This window comes from Marmota monax, unplaced genomic scaffold (assembly GCF_021218885.2).
Source record: "Marmota monax isolate L192 unplaced genomic scaffold, Marmota_monax_Labrador192_F-V1.1 WCK01_AAM20220418_F8-fsc00172, whole genome shotgun sequence".
Classification (NCBI taxonomy): domain Eukaryota; kingdom Metazoa; phylum Chordata; class Mammalia; order Rodentia; family Sciuridae; genus Marmota; species Marmota monax.
The window spans coordinates 204,706-231,462 of NW_026693633.1; the positions used below are offsets into that span (position 1 = coordinate 204,706).

At 41.5% G+C, this 26,757-nt stretch overlaps 1 protein-coding gene across 1 annotated transcript in view; it reads right to left on the reverse strand.

Moving 5' to 3' along the window:
• Nucleotides 1–12,347, reverse strand: part of LOC124103227 (guanine nucleotide-binding protein subunit alpha-14) — a gene marked incomplete at its 3' end in the record, with an annotated part of 216,144 nt that extends 203,797 nt beyond the window's left edge. Inside the window, 1 exon segment of the mRNA XM_046459733.2 lies at nucleotides 11,002–12,347. Coding sequence (XP_046315689.1) covers nucleotides 11,002–11,125 — 124 coding nt within the window.
• Between the last annotated feature and the right edge of the window lie 14,410 nt (nucleotides 12,348–26,757).

Genomic DNA, 26,757 nt, shown 5'->3' on the forward strand with positions numbered 1-26,757 from the left:
TACAAATGATTTTTCACATTCATTTATTTCATTTGGGTAAAATAATTAGCTTATATTTTCCAGCTAGACAATAACTAAGCAATAAAAATCAAAAAAATTCTAGGGAAGCGCTGTTTTAAAAAGGTCTCGCTCATGGGGGTTTCCAGAGAACAATGACATGGATAATTCAACTGACGATGACTGATAAATGACCATCAATGCAGAAGATGCCGTTTGGGCCACACTAATCTCAACTTTTTCTCTCATTTAATAAAACAAAAAAATACAAAATATGAATTTATCAGTTACTTCATTAAAAGTGTGAATTTACTATCAGGAATATTACTCTTTTGCTAGAAATATCAGTCCCTGTTCCAGGGAAGGAAATTTTTCAAAAGGAGGAGATTGATACATGGTGGTTTGTTCTAGGATGTGTTTCCTCTGCAGCATCAAGTCCATTTAAGAAAGATAACTACTTAATGGCTATAATAGCCATTACTGGCACAAAGCCATTGCAATGAATGGGAGCACAGCCTCATGAGGATGCACCAAAATGCAAGGGTCTTACAAACAGGAAACCCTGTTGCATTTCTTAACGACTCACACTAAAGTAAATGTACAAAAAAAATATGTGCTTGCTCTTCCTTTTTTTTCTACCAGTCTGGCAACTGGGAAAAATGCTAAAAGAGCCCTAAAAATTGCCCAATTCACTCTCTCAAGTTGAAGAAGCGGGAATTGCTTCAAATTCAAGAAAGTTTCTCCTGAACAGGTCAATGTCAGGTATCTCCTGGATGTCTACTAAAAGTTTAGTTTGGGAGGTTAGAGCAACAATCAGAGGTTGGTCAGCTCTTGAGCCCCAGGCTGATGAGTATGTGTAGGGCTTATTAATATACGATTGCTGGCTCCCCTCCAGAATTCCTGATTCAAAGAGCCATGATGGGAGTGCAATGTGGCCCTCACAATTAGGTTCCAGGAGGTGCTAATGCTGTTGCTCCTGATTCTAGGAACACACTTTGAGAATCACTGGTAGAAACATGTGTTGACAGAATACAGACGACTTCAGAGGTCATGTGGTCCAAACCTTTCATTTTACAAGCGAGGAACCTGAGTTCAGAGAGAATGTCTTTGTCATATACCAGTGCTCAGCCTCTGCTCGTTCTCTCTCCCACACACCTATAAAATCAGTTTAGGTTTCCTGAGCTTAATCTCACTGTTCATCTCATAATTCTCTATAGTCATGGACCACCTAACAATGTTTCCTTCCAGAATAGACTCCAAATATGATGGTGGTTCCATAAGATTATAATGGAGCTGAAAATTTTCTATCACCTAATATTTTTAATGTACCTTTTCTATGTTGAGATATGTTGAGATGCACAAATACTTATCCCTTGTGTTACAATCACCTCCAGTATTCAGGACAGCACTCTTCTGTCTAGGTTTATAGCTGAGGGACAACAGATTACACCATACAGGCTTACTGTATAGTCAACTGCAACATTGAGGTTTGTAAATTCAGTGCTCTCTACGATGTTCACACATGGAAATTGCTCAACAACATTTTTCAGAACATGCCACCACATAAAGGGAGGCACACTGTATTTTGGGAGCATATTAGGTCCCTGCTCTCTGAGTAGGGGCACCAGCAGAGGCTTCATGCTGTTGATCTTCATGCACTGGCTGATAGCACCATGGAAAGTGGAATAAGAGAGGAGATGTGAACTTGGGACATGTTTGTGGCTGATGTTTAGATGCTCCTGGAGAAGTGACTTCAGAAAAGGAAACAGTTTCCATTAAGTAAAACTGGGTCATGAACTAATCAAATTTCTTCTCCTGCCTTTAATTGTCCATCTTCTCATCACTTCTCACTGTTGTTTTTTATTAATTCCCTTTTTCTAGGGGGTGGGAGTCCAACAATTCCAAGAATATTGCTTTGTCTCATCTACCTTGACCCTCTTCATATTGTATTCCTTAAGCCCAAGAGATACACCCTGGAAGGCAAGAGGGTGACAAAGATCTGGTTCTTCTAGTCCCTGAAAATTGTTCACTATTAATTGAGTGGATGTCAACTTATTTCACTCCTAGATTTCTAGGAAAGTATAAATTCTGCAAAATTTGAACCATATATAGAATGTATTTCCATGCCAGCAATTCCCATAAGCAATTTTAATTTTCTTAAACTCAAAAGTATATTTGAACTTGTTCATCCATTCTATTGTTAAAATTGATTATGATTAACACTAAGAGTACTGACCAATATATTTAATATCTGGTATAGTTAAGCAGAAACAGAACTCTGAAAATCATGATGACTTTTTCTTTCTATCTGTAAAATGGGTGTATATAGATGTATTCATTGAAAAATGTTTGATATTTGATAGTCGAGTGGACTGCATCATTTGATTGGTCAGACATCATTCTGGCTTGTCAGGGGTTGCGCTGTGCCATACAGTGCCAGGCACAATTTTGCTTCAGGGCCGGGACTTAGCAACGAAACAGGCACAGCTCCTGTCTCACAGAACTTGTCAAATCTAGCAGACAAGCCAATGAATAAACAAGTAAGAATTCCAGTTTAATTCCAAAATCAAAACAGTGAAGAAACAAAACCAAGTAATAGAAGCAAACAATCAAAAGCAAACGATGCAAAGTTATCGTGACCAGGAAGGCCTTGTAGAGAGGAACTTCTGAGCCTAGATGTGAAGATAAAGAAGAAACAGCCATCGACTTGGAGGGAGAGTAGGGAACAGAAAGGAATGTTCTAGGCCGAAGGAGCAAACCCAAAGACCCACAGGCAAAAAAAAAATGTTGGAGCGTTCAAGGAAAAAGAAGGTGAGTATGACTTCAGCACAATGAACCAGAGGAAGAGTGACCCTATTTGCATTCAAAGAGGCAGGCAGGCATTTGGAGTTGACTCCAAGGGCAAGGTTAGACACTGAATTTGAGCAAGGTAGTGATATAAGTTTAAGATGAACAACAACAACAAAAAAGGCAAATGTGGACAGTGGGAAGTTGGGAGGCCAGTGCAGTAAAGCAGAGGGCTAGTGATGGTCCTGCCTGAGATCACAGCTTTGGGAAGTGGAGGTAATGATGAGATCTGGGAAATGCTTCAGCAGTAGAGATAGTGCCAGAATATGGGTTGTGGAAGTGTCCTGGGATGCTAGGACACATGTGTGAAATGCTCCTATCCCTATAAAATAAACTCATGATAAAACACAAGATGTTAATTACAATGCAATTAAATACGGCTTCCATTAAAAGCAACAGCTTCCTTTTCTTCTCATGCTTTGATCATCTGAAAGCTTGCATTTAGATTTTTCTTTCAGTTTGTATCTCCTGACGCATTTAGAACAGACTACCTTTGTCATTTGGAGTGTCTAAGCATCATCTTGAATTCCAAGAAAGGTGGAAAGCAGCTGAGTCCCCTTCCTATGGGAGAAGCCTCAGCTAAAGGAATTTTATTCAACTAGCACTGAATAATAGTAATAGTACACGGGCGTGGTGGCACAGGCCTGTAATCCCAGGTGGCGCCGGAGACTGAAGCAGGAGGATTGGAAGTTCAAACCCAGCCTCAGCAACTTAGCAAGACACTAAGCAACTCAGTGAGATCCTGTCTCTAAATAAAATAAAAAATAGGGTTGGGGATGTGGCTCAGTGGTCGAGTGCCCCTGAGTTCAATCCCTAGTACCCAAAAGGAAAAAAAAAAAAAAAGAAAAGGAAAGAGGTAATACAACCCATGTTTCATGCACCACTCTTAATGCTTTAAAAATAATGACCCATTTTATTGAATTCTCATAATAGTATAAACCTAATGTTTGTTATTCCCATTTACTAGATGAGAAAAACTAAGGTACATTCAACATACATTCAAGGATGCATGTAGCTCATCAGTAGAAGAGCCTAGAAAGCTCTAAACCCAGAGCGCTGGCTTTAGGAATGTGCTTCTAACCACCATGCAATACTGCCTCCTGGTAACTGAGTACAGTCAGACAGCCTGAGGTTTTGCAAAGTGACACAAAGATGTAGGAAATGGGCACAGGTGACTTGCAGTGCTGTTATGGAGGTTAAGTGTCCAGCACAAGCAGCAACTTGATGAGGGCTGTGGAGTCCCCTAGCTGTGTTTCCGGCAGCCTGGTCTGACACTGGTGTTTGCTATGTCAAGATTCCCTTGGGTCCTGCCTTTTTGCTGGGTCTGCTCTCTAATTCCCATTGATTCAGAGCTTCCTGCTTCCCTTCCAATAAATTATTCTTCTGCTTAAATGATCTGCAACTAGAACCCTGGCCAACATGGCTAATTGATGGATGTATCAGCAGAGAGCCAAATGCTCATAATAAAAGTCAGGGTTCCCGCAGAGGCTCCTGCAGTTCTTTCTACCTTTAGAGCCCTGGATTTCTACTAGTACACTTCCTTCCTCCGTTGCCACGGCTGCCTGGCTCCCAGGGATCCCTACCTCAGGTCATCTGCACTCAGGTGACAGCCATGTCTGTGATGCACGGCCCCTCGCCAGAACCCATGGATCTAGGAGTACACGCTGACCATGGTACACCTGACAATGTGGAAGTCTTCTGCTTCCACAGGGCTATGGAAGTCAACCCAGAGGGTTCTGATGCTCAGAAGGGAGTGGACTCGGGCACAGGGATAGCTGTGCCTGGAGAGGGTCCTCCCCCCCACGCGCCCCAACTGCCTTGGCACTTGCTCTTTCCTCATTCTCCATTATTCAATCCTTTAATTCTATGAAATGGCCTGATGAGAATCTTTCCCAAAAAAGGCTCCTCCTTGTTACAATTCAACTTCTGTCTTTAGTAACATCATAACTTAGCTACAATGATTCACTGAAAGCCCTTTTCTCTGCCTCCCCATCTCCCTGACACCCACAGATAGGAGTTCTTACAATAATATTTTCTCCTTGTGATTCAGGTATCATAGGAAAAGATAAAGCAAAAGATGACATAAACACGAAATCATCTTTCACAAAGACCAAAAATAAATAAATAAATAAAAACAAGATCCTTTCAGTGTTAAAACATTTTTTACCTTGCTTTTGCCAAACTCCATTATCCAATTTTTCCACTTTATCTCTGCTCACAGTTTAAGACTCATTAAAGCCTCAAAAATTTCATCCTTTAATGACAAGCTTTAGAAACACAGCTCTTTGGGTACTTAGATGTGAGTGAGTGATTTGAATTAGTGGGGTTGGTATCTTTGTTTTAAATGGCTTAAAGATCTTAAAAGGTACAGTCCTCCACTAAAAGCTAGGCCCCTTGGAGAAGTGGCTAAATGCTCCCAAGGGGACGGGTGGGGACAAAATGAGCCTGGAGCATCTTGTTACACCAGGAAATAAACAGGTGCTCCCAAAAAATGCGGAGAATGTGTCACAGTGACACAGAAGCCAACTTGAAGGGGATCTCAGGATACATATCTGGTTCATTCTGCATACCAAAGGAGTCTGTCTATACAGTGACAAATGAATAAGGGAAAGGGAAAGGCTCTTGCAGAATGTCAAGTGCCAACTGGTAAATGTGGGTAGAGTGCTGGAGTGGCCGTCATGTCATAGACAGGATCAGGCAGGAGTAATCAAAGGATACTATATCAAATTTTGGGGGCTGGAGACCCTGGTTCAATCCCAGCACTGCAAACTTTTTTTTTAAAAAAAGTGACTAGGAACAACATTTTGATGAGGAACATGGCATTTGCATGTCTCATCACAAAATTATGATACAATGAATAAAATAAGCAACATCTTGACCAGATGATTAAATTCAACATCACCAATGAGGAGAAGATGGACATGGTGCATCTCCAGATGTGACCCCTGTCCCCTAAGAAAGACACATCACCTATGCAGTGTTCCAGCCAAGAACACATAGCTGGAGTCTCTAATCATAAGATCAGACAAATCCAAAATTCTATTTTAAAAAGGGAGCAAGTACTGTATTCTTCAACAATTCAATGTTACGAAAGCAAGGAGGGTTTGTAGAAACGTTCCAAATTAAAGAAAACTAAAAAGACATGAGAAACCAAGGCAACATCAGAGCCTACACTAGACCATGGGCTGTGGATAAGGAAATGCTACTGAGGACATTCTTGGGCCAACTGCCCAAACTGGGATATAGAGAATAGTTTGCACACACACATTGTATGCAGGATATGTTTACTGGAGTTTTGTAAGTGGACTATGCTCATGTAAGATATTTAGAAAAAACACACTGGAGTAGTTAGAAGTACAGGCCACACTACATAATGTAACCTGGAACATTTCAGAAAAACTGAGAGAACCCATGAATGAGAAAGAAAATGGGGTAAAAATTCAACAGTCAGTGAATTTGGAAGAGTATTCCTGTGTAGTTTATATTTTTATTCTTATTTTTGTAGCCATTTGAAAATAGTTCCAAATCAGGAGTTTAAAAGGAAAGATTTGAGAGGTGAGAATGACTGCAAAAGGTCACAGGGGATGATGGACATGTTCTAGAGCATGACTATGCCTACGCACTGAACACATCGATTTGTACACCTAAGATCCGCATCTTTTACAGTATGTAAAATATCAACAAAATTTATTTGAAAAGGCACAAAGGGTAAAAGGTCATTATTTCAAAGTGTTCTGTAATGCATTTAAAGGCAGAAAGAAGAGGGGGTGCTTGCTTTGCCTCTTGAGAGGTCTCCAGGGTCTGCTGTGCCATGGATGGAAGCAGCCCACTGGCCGGGTCTGTTTTATTCCAGCCAGGATGGACATAAGCATAGATAAAGACAAAGCACACACACAGAAAGCCACACAATCTCTCTTTCTGAAGAATTTTGTGGGGGAAATTCACCATTTTGTATTAACATTTCATAATGAACACAATACTTACATGCACGGTTAAGATAAAATATACAAATACTCAACAAAATCTTGCCCGTAAAGAACTCCTTCATATTATCCCAGAGGCTGAGATCATCACTTACCATTTCAGAAAATTCCCTCGGTAAGTGGGGAGAGTCTGCAAGTTTCTCCACAGTAGGTAGATGGTTGTTAGCACCCTACACTCCCAGTGTTTTGAGGCCCAATTCAGATGATCCCTCATCCAGAAGCTCCCCAGTCCTACTCTGCTTGTACCACCTCTTAATCTCTGTTAAGTTTTCATAAACATCTACCTTACAACAGCTACGTATGAACTAGCCCCCTCCAATGCAGCCCTAGGAAATTATTCCCTACACTAAGAACCATGCCTGGCATGTTTGAAAAGTCTGTTGGATTGAACTAGTCTGAGCTGAATGACCATGGGCACATTATCTGTCGCTTTCTACCAAGAAACCCACATTTTCTGTGCCATTTCCTCTAATGGACTTCCCACTGGAGAACATGATAGCTAGTTCTAAAAGATTTTGTTATAACTAATCCAATAAAACTTTATGGGATACAGACTTTAAACTCTTTGGTTTAAGTAGGAAGAGAAATTTTTTAAAAAATCAACTTATTGCTCAGAAAACCCTAGGAGAAACTCATAGCAAAATATTTCTGCTAAATCACTAACAGGAAAATTTAGACAAGCTGCTACATGATCTATAACTAGTCAACTACACTGGAAAAGGACACCTCATTTCAGCCGGAAAATACTAAAAATGAAGCAATGATAGCTGACACTTAGTACTCACTGCCAACAAAATCCCAGAGGTTAGTCCACAGCCAAGAAATGGTAGAGCCAGGGTTTGAACCCAGACAGATTGGCCTAAAAATCTACATTTTCAACCACTATATCAGTTGTTATAGGCTAAATTATGTTGTCCTGCCAAAACTCATAAGTTGAAGTTCTAAAATATCAGTATTTTAGAAGGTAGGTGTATGTAGAGATAAGATGATTAAGATAAAGAGTCCCTTCAAATAGGGCCCTAATTCAAAAGGACTAGTGACCCCTGAAGAGAAAGAGAGGGCAAGGATGTTCTTGCACAGAGGAAAGGCCACACAAGGACATGGTGAGATGGCTGCTGTCTGCAAGCCAGGGAGAGAGGATTCCAGAGAAACCCAACCTGCTGATACCTTAATCTTAGACTTTCATTCTCCAGATTGTAAAAAGATAAAATTTAGTTGCTTAAGTATTCAAGACCGTGGTGTTCTATTATGACAGCCATAGCAAACTAATACAAATAGCATAAGTTAAATATCAATTTTCCCTCCTTCTAAAGAGTTCCAAGATGAAGTCTGCAGTCAGAGTTACTGGAAGCACTCAACCCAATTAGCAAGCAACACTAAGTCACTAAAAGATCACACATCCTTGCTACAGAGCAGTTTCTTTCTACACTGAATAATACCCATCAATGTTCTTATCAGAACTCCTTTCCATCCTACCTTTGTCCAAGGAACTGATAAGGAATTTCTGACTACTAAACTCAACCATATTCTTTACTTTCCTTATCTCCTCCAGATGAGGTCTCACACTGGCATCTCACAATTACTAGACAACAGTTTTTATCTTTCCCTACTGGACAGTGACCCATGTTTTATTAAGCACAGTCAGGATACTGCTCCACTGAGTACACTTGGAAAATATCCTTATCCTTGTTGCAAAACGATGCTTCATTGTGAGAGAGTTGGTGGCTTTTCAGGACATTCCATGCTTCATACACAATCCTAAATGCCCATTTGCAAAGTGGGATTTTCATCTAAGACACTTAAACAGTGACTGATCTAATTCACCCACTGTAGAGAATATTGTAATTCTTTTGCTCCAACTCTATGACTTCAAACAAAACAGCATATACCCTTTCCTGACCCTTGCATCATCCAAGTCATTGTCTTTTCCTTTATCTTGAGAAGAACAGACTGTGCCCCACAATTAAAGATTGAAAGAAATCAGAGGTTATTGTTTTTTAGTTCATTTGGGGGGTTCTGGACAGCTCCATGTGGTTTGAAAACTGTATTTTTAATAGAAAAATGGTCACTGAGATGATGTACTAATGATGAAAACAGGGGCCCAGGGAGATTAGGCAATGCCTTGAGGGGTTTGGAGAGTGGAGCAAGGGCCAGACAAGAGCATGGGGGTTGCGAAGGATCTCTAGTTACCTGGATTAAATTTAACTCTCAGGGGCAAAGAACTTACCTACAAACATTTCTTCCCTAGTCTGAGTGCAAATGCAAGCATTTTATATCAAATGAATAGGTTTATTACCAAGAGAGTATAGCTTAGCTGACTGCACATTCTTTTCACATAAACAGCCAGCATCTGTCAAACTCTTGGTATATTCTAGACACTGCACTTCATATACTAACACAGATCTAAGCATTTCAAAATGAACTAGGGTTCAGCCTGCCCTTGAAAACAAAAGCTCTGCAACTAAGGCCATGACTACCCCTACGATGTTCAGGATCTAAGGCTCCAGTACAAACGAGGGCCTGCCAATCACTGTAAAGTGTTAATCCACAATCCTCCTCCCTAATTTATCTGCCTTTCTGACATCCTCAAAGGCCAGGTTCAATGTTGAATTCTCAGTCTTCAGAGTTCTGGGCCAGACATAAATGAACAGCCCTGGTCAATGGACAGTCTGTTCTTTCTTCACCCGGACTCACTCTCCTCAAGGGGGTCTTCTGAGACCCCTAACCCACCTTCTCAAGCTCCCCCACAATTTTAGCAAAGAGCTGCCCCTTTGGGCAATCAGGGATCAGGCCTGCAGTCTCTCCTGGCTCAGACTCTAGCAGCAGGCTTGGGGTCTTTGGGGCAGGGAATTCCATGCAGGACTTTCATCAGGGAGGGGAGCAATGTAGACTGTGGGTGGCCACCCTGCTTGGACTAGCAGATTTTTAGCCCTTTGAGGAGGGCACAGCCTGAGGGTAAACCAGGCCAGACTCTCTAAACCCAGGATAAATGTGTGTGTGTGTGTGTGTGTGTGTAGAGGGGGGGGGGGGTTCTTTGCCTAGTCCAAAAGCAGTATGACTAAAAGCCCTCTATTTTATGCTAACTAGATCAACCGGTCTTTCCTTGAAGCTCTCAGGGAGAGTGACTACTTAAAGAAGAATAAACAAGCAGAGGATGAAAGGTACTGATTCCTGTACAGTGAAATACTTGTGGCTATTTAGAGGGGAAATTGATATCTTGATATGAAAGAAGGAAAAAGTAAATATTCTTCACACAGTAAATTTATTGAATGGCAATTTTAGAAGATCAGAAGGTGTGGGGTCCTTGCCTTATAGCAAAATTTGTCTCCTTAAACTGTTTTCTTTCTATTTCTGAAAGACCTTTGCAGAGACACCAAAGACAGATGAAGAATTAGCAGAGTGGCTGGGGTTGCAAAGCTGAACCCCAGGACAAAGCTGATTGCCAAACCAAAGTGGCAGGGGAGGCTTGGGTTTGCTGCAAGCACAAAGGCCTCGCCAAGGAGACAGACTCGTGGGAGGCGGATGAAGGAGGTCACAAGAATCAGAAGACGCTAAGGACATGGGCTTCACCCCCATCACTAGGCAAATGAGATATTGGGCTAGTTTCAGGGCAAGTTTCTCAGGTTTCCAATTCCCATACTTATCTAAAATGGGGTTAGCGCCTGGCCACATCACTAGGTTATGCCAGTAAGAACTTAGCTGGAGGCTGCACTTGTTAAGTGCCCAGTCCACTGCATTTCATTTAGAATTGAAAACATTGCAGACCAGAACTATGGAGACTGCTGCCCCCGGGAAGAAGATGGGGGTCAGTAATTTCCCCGCTACCAACCCTGACATCCAACTTGGGGATCTGCAGAAGCTGTGCGCTGGGGGTTGAGGAATAGACCAGGTTTTAGGCAAACTGAAACCCATGGGACAAAGCAGACAGAGGTAACGGTTACTTCCCAGCCCTGTTTCCAAGTCGTGAGAGGGTACTTTCAAAAGTGGCCCGGCCAGAGGTTCAAAGGACTGGCGCCTAAGGCCCAAGTTGCCGACATCCTCAAATTCCGAAGGGAATATGAGGAAACTGTGCCGCACCCCTAGGGGCTCCAGGCGCGACTAGAATATGGCTAGCCAAGGGACCGGGAGGGGAACCCCCAGTGCACTGGGGTTGGGGGGATACGCAACCACTCACCCAGTAACAGCAGCTTGAGTTCGCGGCGCGCGTCCTTTTTGTCCCGGCGAAGCTGCCTCTCGATCTCAGCGCTAATGCGCTGCGATTCCTTCTCCTCTGCAGACAGACAGCAGCATCCAGCCATGCTGCGCTGAGCACCCGACGGGGCGACGTCTCCCTGCGCTCTCTTAAGTTCAGCGGGGCAGCTCGCCGGGTGAATCCGCGCCAGGAGCAAGAGTTTGGAGAGAAAACGCCTGGGCGGATTTAGGTTTCGGAGTAAGAAACTTGGGCCTCGAGGGCTTAATCACTCCTCAAGGGTCAGATCTGAGGCAAGGGCGAATGCTGAGCGCTGGGAGCGCTTAAACGCACCCCGGGTCCGGGCTCACCCAGCACCACACTTGATCCCAGGAGGAAAAGGGCTTAGCCGCGAGGTTGGGAGACTGCTGCCCCCGGGAAGAAGCGCGCGCTCTTTGGCACAGTAGCAGGACACCCAGTTAGGCGAAGGAGATCGCTTACAAAAAGTTGGGGTTTCGGTGCCGGGAGGGGAGAGTGGGACCTCCCAGGCGTAGAGGTGTCGCAGGCGAGCGGCAGGCGCGGCTTGAGGTGGAGGCAAAGGACCTGGCTGGCCCTTGCTTGGAAAGTTCGGTAAACCTCAGCAGTGACCACAGACTAAGACCGAACGGAAAGGTTCTTCCTGGTGCTGGTGGATCTAAGTGGCGGGAGGAGGCGGAGCGTCTCGAACCTGCAGCCCTGGCGTCTGCCGGAGTAAGCCCTCGGGACACCCCGAACCAATGGCACCTGGGGGCAAAAGAGGGCGGCCGCGGAGCTGGAGAGTGCGGGCTCGAGTCGGCGGGAGCAGCCCTCACACCTGCCTTTCTGGTCGGGTGTCCCGGTGCGGGTCGGGATGCCTGCCAAGGTTGCTGTAATCAGCACGCTCCGGCCGCCAGGCCCTTCTTCCTGCCAGATCCGGGTTCCGCCAGGTGAGTGAGTTTCGCCAACTCTCAGCCTCAGCGGAGGCTGCGGCGGCGTCGGGCTGGAGAAGGAGTGGGGCCCAGCCAAGAGTCTGCTTCGGGACCCCACGCGCCAGGAGCGAGGTTGAGGTCTCTACTCGGATCTGAAGTTGAGGCTTGCACACACCTATACACCACACACACTCGGGTTTCCTAGACAGGCTCCTTCCGCTTCCCCGACACCCCAGCCCTGCGCAGGCTTGACTACAGCCCCGGGTCAGCTGGGCAGCCTGCCTGCCAAGTGCGACTGGGCCCGAGCCCGCTGGCTCTGCACTGGGAAAGGCAGCCGCCACTGGGTTCAGTTAAAAGTGCAGGAGTGCAGGGTAAATATCCTCCCGGCTCTTCCTAGAGCACCGGATGAGGGGGGTTGAGGATGGGAGGCATGGAAAACACTGGCTGCTTTGCATTTTATGATGGAAAAACTCCTGTTTTGTAGAAAGGCTGGCACGTTCCCGGCACACCTGGCAAAATCCGTGTCCCGGCCGCCTTGGTAAGGTGTGTCTGCACAACCCTACTGGCCCTGCTCCTAGAACGTCCCCATCATGTTTGAACAGGCTTAATAAAAAATCATAAAGCACCTCGGAGCAACTGAAATGACAAGGTCAAGTTACAACATCTGATTTTTGGCTGTATAGATTTTGAGGCAGAAAAAGGGAAGGTGGAGGAAGGGATTCTGTTGGCCACAGCAACAGATGAATCCCTTCTTCTCAAGTCAGCATATGCCATGTACACACTTTATGGCATTAGGCAATTAGCTAATGCTTCCTCTATAAAGAGCAGGCATAAGTGCTTTAAGTATGAGTAACATATATTTTATCAATTCAAGCATATGAGTGGAGTGGTATCATAATTTAAAGAACTTGGCATGATGCTGCTCTCTGGCTGCAAGGTCTTATTTATTTTACAGTTGAGGAACTGTAGACAAATCAGGCATTAAAAATGAGTGTGCATACATTCTTAAAAGCTTGACTCTGAGTTTCATGGCAGGCATAAATAGACAGTAATAGTGACCCCTACAGGAAAACTCCTGGACTTTTCTAATTTGATCTTTGGCCATTTAGTTACCCATTTCTTCTTTAGCTTTTAAGATTCATTTATAGCTTGGGAATAAGACTTCTTGGCTTCTTAAACTAATGGTTGCAGAATGATTATTAGTATTTCAAAATGATTTAAACTAGACCAATTTGAACTTCAAATGAGCTGTAATAACTGACCTTTGAGGTCTCAAGTTGCTAAGATTTCAAAAGTCATATAACATGTAGACTATAGAAAATCTGCACAACTTTCCTAGGCTATTCAACTTGGTATATATCAGAATCCTTGAACATGTCCATCCCCTTTGACCAAACCAATAATTCCTTCTATAAGATATAAGGAGAGGGAGCTGGGGTTGCGGCTCAGTGGTAGAGTGCTCACCTAATTCGGGTGAGACACCGGGTTCTATCCTCAGCACTACATAAAAATGAATAAATAAATATAAGGCATTGTGTCCACCTACAACTAAAAAAGTTTTTAAAAAGATATAATCAGGGAGAAGTCCCCATGATTTATAGGCAAAGATTTTATTTCTAATAACAACAAAAACTAGATCAGTAAATTAGTTTATCCACACAATGAGATGTTATGTAGCCTTTAAATATTGTGAATATGTGAATAACAAATATGATCCATTACCACATAATGACAGTTTGACCAGTGACAGACTTCATATATAATGTAGTCCCACAAGATTATTTTGCCAAGTGCTGATGACCTAGCCATCTTAGATTGTATGTATACACTCCAGGATGTTCACACATCTACAAAATTACCCAACTATGCATTTCCTGGAATGTACTCCCTTTGTTTAGAAATGAATGATTATATATGAAAAACAAAGATTTGGGGAGAATCATCAAAAATACATTAAGTGAAAGGGCAAGATATAAAAATAGAAGCAGTATGATCTACAAATTTTATTATGAGAACACATTTGCATTTTTTAAATATTTTTAGTTGTTCTTTTTAGTTACACATGACGGTAGAAAGTATTTTGTCATATCATACATTCATGGAGTATAACTTCCCATTCTTGTACGTGATACGGAGTTACACTGGTTGTATATTCATATTTGAACATAAGGAAGTTATGTCCAATTCATTCTACTGTCTTTCCCATTCCCACTGCCCTTCACTTTCCCCCATTTCCCCCTGTCCAATTCAGTGGACCTCCACTACCTCCCTGTGCCACCCCACCTGTTGTGAGTCAGCATATGCATATTAGAACATTCAGTCTTTGGTTTTTTGAGATTGGCTTATTTCACTTAGCATGATAGCCTCCAGTTCCATCCACTTACTGGAAAATGCCATAATTTCATTCTTTCTGTATCTGTACCACATTTTCTTTATCCATTCATCTATTGAGGGCACCTAGTTTGGTTCCACTGCTTAGCTATTGTGAATTGAGCTTATGAACATTGAACACATTTACATTTTTAAGAGACTAAAGGGACATATACTCTAGTATATGCTCTGAGTCATACATGTCACAATTATGCTCTGATTATAACTGTAGAAAATTATTTGGGGCAACTCACATGAAGTTATTTAGATCCCCTCTCTTCAGTTGTAAGATAAGAACCAGAATAAATTCAAAGGATTCACCCAACTCGAACATTCAAAGTATTTATTTGATGATTTTCATACTTATATGAAGATATTAAAAATAATTGTAAAGTTGTTGTTATTCATGGGAACTTTAAAACCAGTATATCAAAAGTCAATTTATTTTCTACTTCTATATTTTATTTGTCTCCATTTTCCTTATCTTTAGGATCTGGAGTCAAGATAAGGATCACTTTAAGTTATGGATTCACTTGAAACATCTTTCCAGGAAGAGTAGTTTTGAAGGGTTCTTAGTAAAAGATACTTGCTTTGCTAAATTACTCCAAAAAATGCTGTAATTCTATCTTATTCCTCTTACTGATTAGAGCTCGGTCAGAGGCCTTCCAGGTGCTGCCTGGGTAGCTCATTACCTGGCATTCCTCTAATGTTCATTGAGTCGTGCCAACCCCAGTACTAGGCACGAGGATTCAGACAGCAAGACAATTCCAGACTTTAGGTAGTTCTGTAGTCTGTTGGTAAGAAGTAAGACTGAGACCCCAAAATCTGAACCTAACCCTTCCTGCTTCCTGGTAAGAACACAGTCACCTGAGTGGCTCTTGGGGCCTACAGATATACACAGCAGACCCTCTGCAAACTTCTCCCTCTGCTTAGCCTCATTGCCCAAGGCTCTCCTAAACTCTAGACAGATGCACCTGCACATTCTCCTCATGGATGTGCCTTGATGCATGCTGTTCCCACTTTCAGGAATGCCATCTCTTTCTCCAGGAAAAGTTGGTCACATCTTTCTCTGCTGCCACCACCTGTGTTCCCCTTTTCAACAGCCAACCCTGTAGGAGCACAGCTCACAATAACCAGCCGAGGTGTCAGTTGGGGAATGGATAAGAAAATGTGGTATATGCACAGAGTGGAGTTTCACTCAGCCATAAAGAAGAATGAAATTGTGTAATTTGCAGGAAAATTGATGGAACTTGAGAACATTATGCTAAGCAAACTAAGTCAAACTCAGAAAGTCAAGGATTGTATGTTTTTCTCTCATATGTGGAAGCTAAAGAGGAAAAAAGAAAAGAAAGGTGTGTGTGTGGGGGGGGTCTTTTGAAAATCGAAGGGAGATGGATAGAGAAAAGGAACCAGGAAGAGGGTGGTGGAGAAGAAAAGGGGAAACACAGAGGAGAGATATTAGCCAAATTCTGTCCTAGTCTATATTGTGTGCATGTATAAATATATAACAATGAATCCCGTCATTATGTACAACTATAGTGCACCGATAAAAAGTGTGGGAAAAACTTCCATCCTATTACACCTGTCTACTTCTGTTAATCTAAGAGGTACTCAGAGGTAGGGGTTTTCTTGTTTATCCATGATTCTTAGATTAGCAAACTTTAGTAGGCTGAATAAAAATTGAAACCAAGAAGAATTCATCTGAGAGAAAGTGTTCTATGGCAAAGACTGAAAAATCAATAAGCAAGACTATAACAAATGAATTTATGGTTTAGGAGGAACTTTGTATATGAGCTACCCCAATTTGCCACTGGTCCCCTTAATGTCTGCCCTGTTTCTAATTCAGAACTGCCAGAGAATGTACAATAGAGGGCTGAAAGATGCTGTTCTCTTATAAATGTATCATTTTAGAATTTCAAAAAGTAACACAAAAATATGACCTTGAGGAAATTCACAAAGCTAAAATACCACTAACACCCCTGCTCTACCTCAGAGTTTTTCAACCTGCAGTTGTGACTCATTCTTGGATTATAATCAGCATTTTTTAAAAGAATAAAATAAAAAACAGAAAATATTGAAGTATGTTGCGTGTTTTATTGTTTCATAAAATTTTTGCTTCACTTACATACATGAGTATTAACTCTTTTGGGGGGTGGGTGGGTACCAGTGGCTTTACCACGGAGCCATAAACCTAGCCCTTTGTATTTTTTTATTTTGGGACAGGGTCTCCCTAAGTTGCCCAGACTGGCCTTGAACTTGCACTCCTCCTGCCTCAGCCTCCCAAGTCACTGGGATTACAGGCATGCACCCTGGTGCCTGGCTGAGTATGATCTTAACCAAAATAGCTATCCATGGGAGTACGGGAATTAACTTGGCCATATTACAGATGGGTTAAGCTAAATGATTCCAAATTTTATAGTTCATTTTTATAAATCCAATGTGTTTCCAATTTTTCATTCAGTTTTCTGAGTCCAACATGTTCTCTAAAATGGTTTGAGAACAACTTCTGCTACATCTTCTCCAGATTGTAGGTGAGAATTGATAGAGTAATGACAGATAAGGAGTGAGTAATAATTGTGGCTGGCGGCTGGTTGCACTCAACATTTGTTCCTCTAAGGCAATCAGCATGTCAACAGGTTGCTCCAAAATATTCTCCACCCGAAGCCCAGGAACTGTTTATTATACAGCTTCTGCTGGAAAGGCTAGAATTGTAGATAATGCAGTCTGCCTCCAAGCACACCTGACTATGAGTGGGCAGGAATTGCTATTATTTGTTTTCAGATCTCACTTCTCATGGAGTTGAGGATCTCAAGAATGTAAGAATTAGAAATCTTTAAGATGAGAGGTTCAGAGATTTCTGTTTTGCTTGCTTTCAATTTTGTTTAAATTTCCTACTCCACTTACACCATTCTCCTCTTAAAGTATCTGATGCTGACACGTTACTACATATGTATTCTTCTCTACTTTCTTATGTTATTATAATCATAGATAAGCATAACTACTCTAATAGGCATATATAAACATACACAAGAAAGTTTTTCACCTTCAGTTCTAAAATTGGACCATATTTCATGGCCTCTATATTTTGTTTTCTCCTCCAAGAATACCTTCTGGGGATATTTTTAAATAAATAAATTTACATCTGATTCACTCTTTTAAATGACTGTATAATATTCCATGTGAGAAAGGAACATATGTTATTCAATTTTCCATCTTTGAAGGACATTGATTTTTGTTTCTAGTTTTTGGCAACTAAAACTAGATGTTTAACAGCATCTGTGTATATGAATCTACATGCATTAGTGTTTTTATCTCTATGGGACAGATTCCCAGGAAAGAGATTGCTATATTAAAGGATACATGCATTTTTTCATTTTAATAGAGGAGGCCAGATTCTATTCCAAAAAGACTAAAGCAAACCACAGTTAGTGCCAAAAATATGAGCACCCATCTCCCTATATCCCCACCAGTGACAAATATTATTGATCATTAGTTTGTGGTAGACAGAATAAAATCATACAAAAGTGTTGTTTTCCTTTTCCTGACTATTCATGAATTTGTGTATCTCTTTGTATGCTTGTTAGAGTTTGTATTTGCCACACTGTGAATTATCTGTTCATATATTTTGCTCATTTAAAAAAACATTGAGTCATTTATCTTTTTCTTGACAATCTGTAAGCTCTTCAATATGACATATCAGTTCTTTGTCATCTAAATGAAAACTCAAAAGTGCATTGTCTTTTATCATTGCATGGAATCTCTTGCCAAAGGAAAGACTTTATTTTTACATAGCCAAATATCTTTATTTTCCTGCATGTCATCCAAAATTCTAGTCTTTGTAAAATGATCTCCCCATTTCTAGACTGAGCACGCAGAATTGAATTTTTCTGTAGCTATTTTCATTATTTTGTTTTTAACATTTAAGTGTTTTAGCCTATTTGGTGTTTTTTTAATGTGTAAGATAAGAGACCAAGTTTGTTTTCTTCCAAATGGATAACCAATAGTACTAACATCAAAAATGGAACATTTCATCCCTTTTCCAATTAATCAAATTTTAATCTTTGTCATATATTATCATATTAACCAAGATCCATTCCCTTGAGTCAATACTGTTCCACTGAGCTATTTGTAGATTTGATTACATGGGTTTGGGGGAATGGTTTGATACCTGATAGGGTATAGGACCCTTCAGTGTTATCAGGATCTTCTTAGTTGGCTCAGACATTTATTCTTCTATATAAACTGCCATTCATCAATGGCTTTCTCTAAACTTCAAATCTTAACCTTGATCCTAACTTTAGCTGCCTTCTCAACACATTGATGACAATATCTAAAAGGCATCTCAATTTAATAAGTCGAAAGCAAAACCATTTACCAAAACTTGTCTGTCTGCATCAGCTGTTGCTACCAGATGTTGGAATTATTCCAAATGACTGTGCAAAGTTTGAACTTTTCCTTCTCACAGTGGAGGAAACACCTGAAAGAAGATGCATGTCCCCCGAGAGGTAGAGAGGCAGACAGTGGAGCAGCAAAGGCCTGGAGGCAGGGCCTTGGGGACTAGCAGGGAAGAACAGGCTAAAGCATAGTGTGGTCCCTTGGTATCCATCCATAAGGGATTGGTTCCAGGACACCCCAGACACCAAAATCTGAGAATGTTCAAGTGCTTCTTTAAAATGGGATAGTATTTGCAAATAACCTATGCACATCTTCCTGTATACCTTAAGTCCTATCTAGATTACCTACAATACCTACAACAATGTAATAGTTTTTTATGCTGTATTATTTGGGGAATGAGGGCAAGGAAAAAATCTGTGCATGTTTACTGCAGATGCAATTAAAAAAAATATTCTGGCACCAGCGATAGAATCTAGAGGTGCTTAATGCTAAGTTGCTTTGGACCCATTAAGTTGTTGAGGCTAGCTTTGAACTTAGGATCCTCCTGCTTCAGCCTCCTCAGCCACTGGGATTATGGGTGTGTGTCACTGCACCCAGCTTTCTTGAATATTTTTGATCCACAGTTGGTTGGACCCATGGTGCAGAACCCACAGTTATGGAGGGCTGACTCTATTTAGAAATAAGGAAAGTAATTTGGGCATTTACATAGAAGCCATAGAGAAGAGGTGCCATGACCCAAGATGGACTGCAGGAAGGACACTATGTGGAGACCATCCTGGGCACACAACAGCCTTAGCCCACACCTCACCTCCCACCTTCTTCCTTCCTTTGGAACTTGGGCCAAAGGAAAGACATGAGAAACCATGAATTGACTGAGAACAATCTGGTTGGTTGAGCATGATCTGGTTGGACTAAGCTCATTGTGCACTGACTTGTGTTTGTGGAGGGAGTCTCAAGAAAAAATATGGATATAAAAATAAAGTTATATATTTGCACAGCTGAGATTATTGGCCTAAAATATCATACCCCAAACAGACCCCAAACCCCTGAGTGCTCAGTAAATAGAGCCACACTCCTTTCTCTACAAGCAAGGAAATTGAGCAGTGATTCCCAGCAGCTCTTCAGAGGATATCTGGCAACCTGGAGACACTCTTGGTTGTCATAAGGGAGGAGATGCTACTGCATCTAGTGGGTAGGGGCCAGGGCACTGCAGAGCCTCCTAAAATGCTCAGGACAGTCCCTGCTACAAAGCATCACCCATCTCCACTGTCAGTACTGACTACCCCTAGACTAGGCCAACTAGAGATTCTTGAGAAGAGTGTGGAGAGAAGAAAAGCAAGACTTTCTTTCTGTGTTGGAGTAAACTCATCAAAAAGGGCAGGCGTGGCCTCAAGGCTGCACATAATGTAGTTTCTATGACACCGCGGGAACCTAGTCCTGTCTCAAAGCAGCAATTCTGGGGACAAACAACAGGCCAAGCCTGGCCCAAAGGTCGTAGCCTCTCAGGGCCCCCCACCTTCCATTCCCGTCCTTCCTCTGGCCTCTCTCCCAACACATTCTCAGGGGAAGATTCCCCCCCATGCTGAGGTGGGTCCAAGTTGGGAAGTGACCACAGAGGTTCCTCCTCCCTCTGCTCTCTTAGCCCAACCAGAAACAGAGGCCACCCTGGAAGGCAACGAGCACCCTGGGGTTGTTCCCCACCACAACAGCTGCCAGGAGGCAGCAGTCAGAATGAGGCAGCAGGGAGGATGTCGCCAGCTCTCGGCCATTGCTCCCACGATGTCCTCTTCAACAGGGCCTCTCAGATACCGTCTAAGAATCCCCTGGTTGAAGTACAGACTCCTGGGTTGGACTCCAGGGATTCTGAGTCAGCAGGTCTGGGACCAACACCCCCCCCCCCATTCTGCATGGGATTTCCCCAGTGTCAGCGCCAGAATCCCTGTATCCTGGAAAAATGCAGGTGGTACCCTAGGTAGGCTCCCAGGTGATGTGGGTGCTGCCATCAGTAGACCACAGTGTGCCCTACAATGCCTATCCATTCACAGGGCCTCCCAGTCTTACTCAGGCTCCCAGGCTTAGCAAAAATTATCTCCAGAATGAGTTCCTAGAATCCCTGTTTCCCTCTCTGGACTCTGTAGCAATTGTGATAATATGTCACAGGACAGTGGAATGTATTTAAGTCTTTTTTTCTGATAAAATACTTCAAGTTACCCTGAGGGTAGGAATCACACTTTTCACATCTTTCCCACTGCATAGAAATCTCTGGCACCAGACATATGGAAAATACTAAATAGCTGGTTGAATGAACACACTAGTATTTATTGAGTACTTACCAGGGATTAGGAAGAGAGCTCAATTTGAGTAATTCTCATGACAGAACTGTGGGATAGATATTGTTTATTCTCAATTTTTAGAGATGAGGTAACTAAAGTACAAAGATGTTACATGACCTCATCATAGAACTGGACAGTGATAGAACTGGGACTCGGATTCCCATTTGATTAGCAGAGCCTATACACTCTTTCCTACTATGCTATCCTATCTACAATGAATACAAAATGAATTCAGATACAAGAATCAAAAGTAGTCACTTAGAATCAGTCTCTCTGCTTCAGCCTCCCAAGTAGGTGGGACTATAGGCATGCACCACTGCGTTTGGTCCTAAATGTATTTCTCTTTTTCACTCAAGTCCACGTGTCTGAACAATGTTCGTGTGTTCAAAACAGACTCATATCATTTTCCTGGCAATAATGCTGGCTGTTAAGTGAATCTGCACTGAATACTGGTTAATCATTGCAGTACTTTTCAGTTAAGAAAGAGTAGGAGATGTTCTGGTGACAGGCGTGTTTATCTGCTTAGCATCTGTTTGAGAGATAGCCTACTGTCATTCTGTGAGCATCCAGTTCCATCCATGTGGTTTATAGGGAACTTGAGATCACTTCTGGCTTCTTGGATCATCGCATAACCCAGCTCTGGCCTCTCAGAGCATTGCATATCCTTAGCCACTGAGGTTGGTCTAGAGGTGAGCACATGGCCCAGCCCAGCCACTCAGAACACTCCATTTGTTTACCAACTAAATAGAACCCCCTTCTTCTAGGATGTCTAATTTGAGATACAAAATAACCTGGGACTGCTGGTGCTCATATTTGCAAACATATGGAACAGTTCTGAGTAGGGTCCAAACACAGAGTCGAAGCCAAGAGATGGAGAGAGAAAAAAAGAACCCTGATTTCCTATTTGAATCATTTAAACCCCATATTCCTAGTTACTTGAGCCAATAGATTTGCTTATGATTTTAGTCAGCTTTCTCACTTTTGTGACTAAAATACCTGATCAGAACAATTTTAGGTCAGAAAAGTTTATTTGAGGGCTCTCGGTTTCCAGTTTCATTCCTCAGGGCCTGACTTGAGGCGGAAGAGAGTGTCCGACGGCAGCAGCTCACATAATGATCAGAAAGCAGAGAGACACTCCACACACTAGACATAAAATATATACCCCATAGCCATGCCCCCAATGAACTTCCTCCAGCCACACCACACCTGCCTCCAGTTACCACTCAGTTAATTCCATCAGGGATCCATTCACTGGTTAGGTTAAGGTTATAACCCAATCATTTCTCCTCCAAACCATCTTGAATTGTCTCACATTTGAGCTTTTGAGGGACACCACATCTAAAGCATAACACTTATTAAGGTCAAGATGATTATTTTTCCAACATTTGTAACCAAATGGCTACAAATGTACCTGAGCCATGAGAAATGAAGAGGTAGATAGTCGAAGAGATAATGACAAGAAAAATTGAACGCCCATCAAGGATTACTTTACAATACTCTGTGTGTTAGTCAGCTTTCCATTGCTATAACAAACACCTGAGATAATCACCTTAAAAAGACAAAAGATTCCTTTTGCATTCCAGTTTTGGGAGTTTTAGTCCAGGATCCGTTGGCCCCATTGCTTTTGGGCCCAAGGTGAAGGCCATACATCATGGCAGAGGCAGATGGCAGAGTAAAACAACTTACCTTGTGGTCAGGGAACAAAGAAAGAGAGAAGAGATGGGCCAATGTTTCATTACCCTCTTTGAAGGTATGCTCCCAATAACCTAAAGACCTCCAAATAGACTTACCTCTTAAAGGTTGCACTACCTCACAATAGCAACATGTTGAGGACCAAGCCTTACTGCATAGACTTGGGGGGACACTTAAGATCTATATTGTAGCACCCTGATACTTCAGTACTTACTTTAATAACTTCTATAAAAAAGATTAATGGTAAATGGTCATCAGATTCTTCCTATGTTGTTCCAAGAATAAGCTGAACATGAACCAGGAAGCAGTTACATTCAAGAAATATGAGCAAAAAGGTCTTTTTAGCATTAGCACAAGGATCATATATTGATTTGACTTTGTGCCAAACTTTCTTTCTGGGATGATCTTAGGACTCATGATTAGAGGGCTTTTAAAAAAATGCATGATTAGTAAACTATTTGAATGCAACCCATTTACAAAATGTTTTGAATATGTAAAATATCCTCATGTTGATCACCTGAACTAGTTCTCACTACCTATTGTTCTTGCTTCCATATGGCATCAGTTGCTTACAAAGAGCCAACTTGTCAAAAAGACCTGCATCTGTATCAAAATTAACTAGTTGATTCTGAAGAAATAAAAGAAACAAGGGCACTGCAAATAGGGTCAAGCATTCTAGCATTTGTTCAGTTGACTTTTGAGGAGGCAAGAAATCCTGGGGAATGATCACACAATCAGACTTCGCTTTGGTCTGATTTTTGTTTCTGTTTGGATGATAATTTAAAAGAGTGACATGGTTTCCCTGTGGCCTTTGTCTTTATTTTCTTTGGCTGTGTGTGTGTGTGTGTATGTGTGTGTATTGCACTGCCAAGGACCCTGACATCTCTAAGTGCCTTAGAAGAACTGGCTCTGAGTGACAGCTTACCAGTGCAAACAAGTCTGACAGGTTTAGTGACCCCACCATGCATGTAAGGAGCTAAAACAGACAGGCACAGATTCTTCTCTGGGCACATGCAACCAAGTCTAGAATGATTTCTGATTTCAAATCCTAAGTCTGGTTCCCAGGCTGTCTTCCAAACAATCACCCTGGCAGGGGCTGTCAGTCAATCCATACCTTCCTTCACAAGTATTTATCAGGGTATGTGGCAAGGGTCATAGACGTGTGAGCCAGGTCTGTTGATACTCTTGATGTTCTTCCACAGGACATACCCTAAAAGGGCTTTGATCATGCACGAGGGAAGCTCTTTGAGATAGAGGATGTGTTTTCTATTAGAAATGTTTCCTTGATGAACATGAGAGTGTGTAAGTAACTGTCTTCCCTGGAAATTGTCATTTCTCAGTCATTTCTAAATAAAAGAAAACGTCAATTCTTCAACTTTCTGTGCTATAACTCTAATATGACTAACATTTTTTCTGACTTTTCATCTGGAAAAATTTCAAAAGTAACAAGGATCACTTGCAAACTCTTGACTAAAATTCACTAATCATCAATTTCTTCCTCCATATCCTCCATTATCCTCACTCTCACTCTCTCAAAATATGTATTTTCTGAGCTATTTGAAAGCAAACTGCAGATCATGGCTCTTCTCCCTTAAATAATTCAACCAACATGGACTAAAACAAGGACATTTTCTTACAAAAAGACAGCATGGTTATGCTTAAGAAAGTTTAAATTCCATAATTGAATTAATACACAATCTGTGTTTGGGTTTATCCAGTTGCCTCAAATATATCTCTTACAGCTGTTTATTTTTAAATCCAGGTTATAGCCAAGTCTTATGCACTGTGGTTGATTGTTATCTTCTTAGTCTCTTTAAATGAGATCGTCCTCCAATCTTTGTTGTTGTGCCATCAGTTTTTGATAAATTCAGGCCACTTAAAAAGTAGCTCACAGTTTCCATTAATTTGTTGGTTTCTTTATTATTTGATTCCAGCTTTTAAAAAAAAATATTTACAGAGATGCTGCAAGTCACGTGGGTTGTTTGAATTTCATCATGCTAGTTGGCATGTAGTATATATGGCTTAAATTTTTATACCACACAATAAAACAAACCAAAAACAAGAAATCAGTTGGTTTCTTCTCTGATTGACCAGAAGGCCCAGTGATTTAAGACCTTACTAGTCAAAGTTTGGTCAGCAGACCTTCTTAGAAAATACGAAACTAAACTCCTCCCTGGATCTAATGAATGGATCTGCATTTTAATAAGATCCTCCAGTGATTTCTGTGCATGTGAAAGATTTAAGATACTAACCAGAGAACGGGTTTCTGGCTCTGGCTTTCCAAATGAAAGGGTTATTTGTGGTCTACACTCTTAGGATACAATATCCATTTCTGTTTCTTTCTAACAGGTCTCCAATTTGCACCTTGTCACAAAGCTACATTTCCGATTTCTCTTGAAATTAGAAATTGCCATGTGGCACAGTTCAGACCAACCTAATGGAAATGAAGGTCAGTAGGGGAAAATTCTAGAGAGTTACACATATTCACCTGGCACACAAATTTGCCCTTGCCCTACTTTGGTCTTGGTGGAAGCAGAGGAGCCATTTGTGACCCAAATCAGTAATCCTCATGCAGAAGATGGCCATGTGGAAGGAGGCCCAGAGGGCCCTAGACTGCCCACCTGGAGACCTTATTACACAGGTAAAATGAGGCCTGTAGTTTAGGTCACGGTTTGGTTTATTTTTGTTACTCACAGTTAAACTCAAATCCTGACTCATACACTATTCAAAGGATTTCATTCTTTCTTTGTAGTATGGGGATTGAACTCAGGGGCACTTAACTACTGAGCCACATCCCAGCCCTTTTTTTTTTTTTCTTTTAAGACAGGGTCTTACTCAGTTGCTTAGGGTCTTGCTAACTCACTGAGGCTGTATTTGAAATTGCAATCCTCTTGCCTCAGTCTCCTGAGCTGATGGGATTACAAGCAAGCTCCTCAAAGGATTTCTTGCCAGAGTTTATGAAACTACTGATATACAGCCCCAACTATGAAGGGAGGCAGATTCTTCCTTGTTTTTTATTTGTTTGCTTGTTTGTCTCATTTATAACTTTGTCCATTTAGAGAGAATGAAATATAAAAGGTGTTCCCTTCTCACTTGTGAATGGGAACAGCTGGGTCTCTTCCAGAGGGTTATCATGTAAGAGACGATTCTTGCTGCAAGAGCATTTTAATTTAAAGTCTTGGATCTACAGCTAGAAAGGGTGAGCAAAGACAAGCCTGTATTGCAAGAGTCTTTCCTCCTCCGGTGACAGCAATTCCAGTCATCTTTAGTGCCTCACCATCTCTGCTCATTTCTCTAGAATTTATCAAAGGAAAGGAAATGTCTGTGTGTGTGTGTGTGTGTGTGCAGGTACATGTTATGGTGTGTGTCTTTCCAAATTTATTATATATCCACTTCTAAAAACAGTTTGAGATCAATCTCATGTCTCAGCTTTTGTCACCATTCAAGACTGACTTTTACACAGAAGAATTTTCAATCCCCAGTATTTGGATTCTTCTCAGCAAGGTAAAATTAATATAATGAGTTCAATAAAGCCCTTAATGAGTTCTCATTCATCTTTGAAATCCCTCCCCTGCCCACAATACATTGGTAAGTGCTATGTATTCAGTAGAAGGTGCATAAATATTTGTTGAATGATCAATCCATTAAACATTTATTAAACACTGTTTGCAAAGACTGCACCTGGCCACAGGAGTTGGCACACTTCTTCTATAAAGAGCCAGATAGTAAACAGTTTAGGCTTTGTGTCAAGAGGCAAAATTAAGTATATTATTTAGGCACTTATATAATCACTTAAAAAGCAAATGTTAAAACTACCCTGACTTCTCAACCATACACAAAAACTAACTCAAAATAAATAAAAAGCCTAAATATAAGCACTAAAAAAATACAAACTTTTAGGGATAAAAACATAGGCATAAACCTTCATGACCTTGAATTAGGCAATGGTCTCTTAGATATGACACCAAAACAAACAGATAAATTGGACTCTATCGAAAGTGAACACTTGTGGAAAGAGAACTATT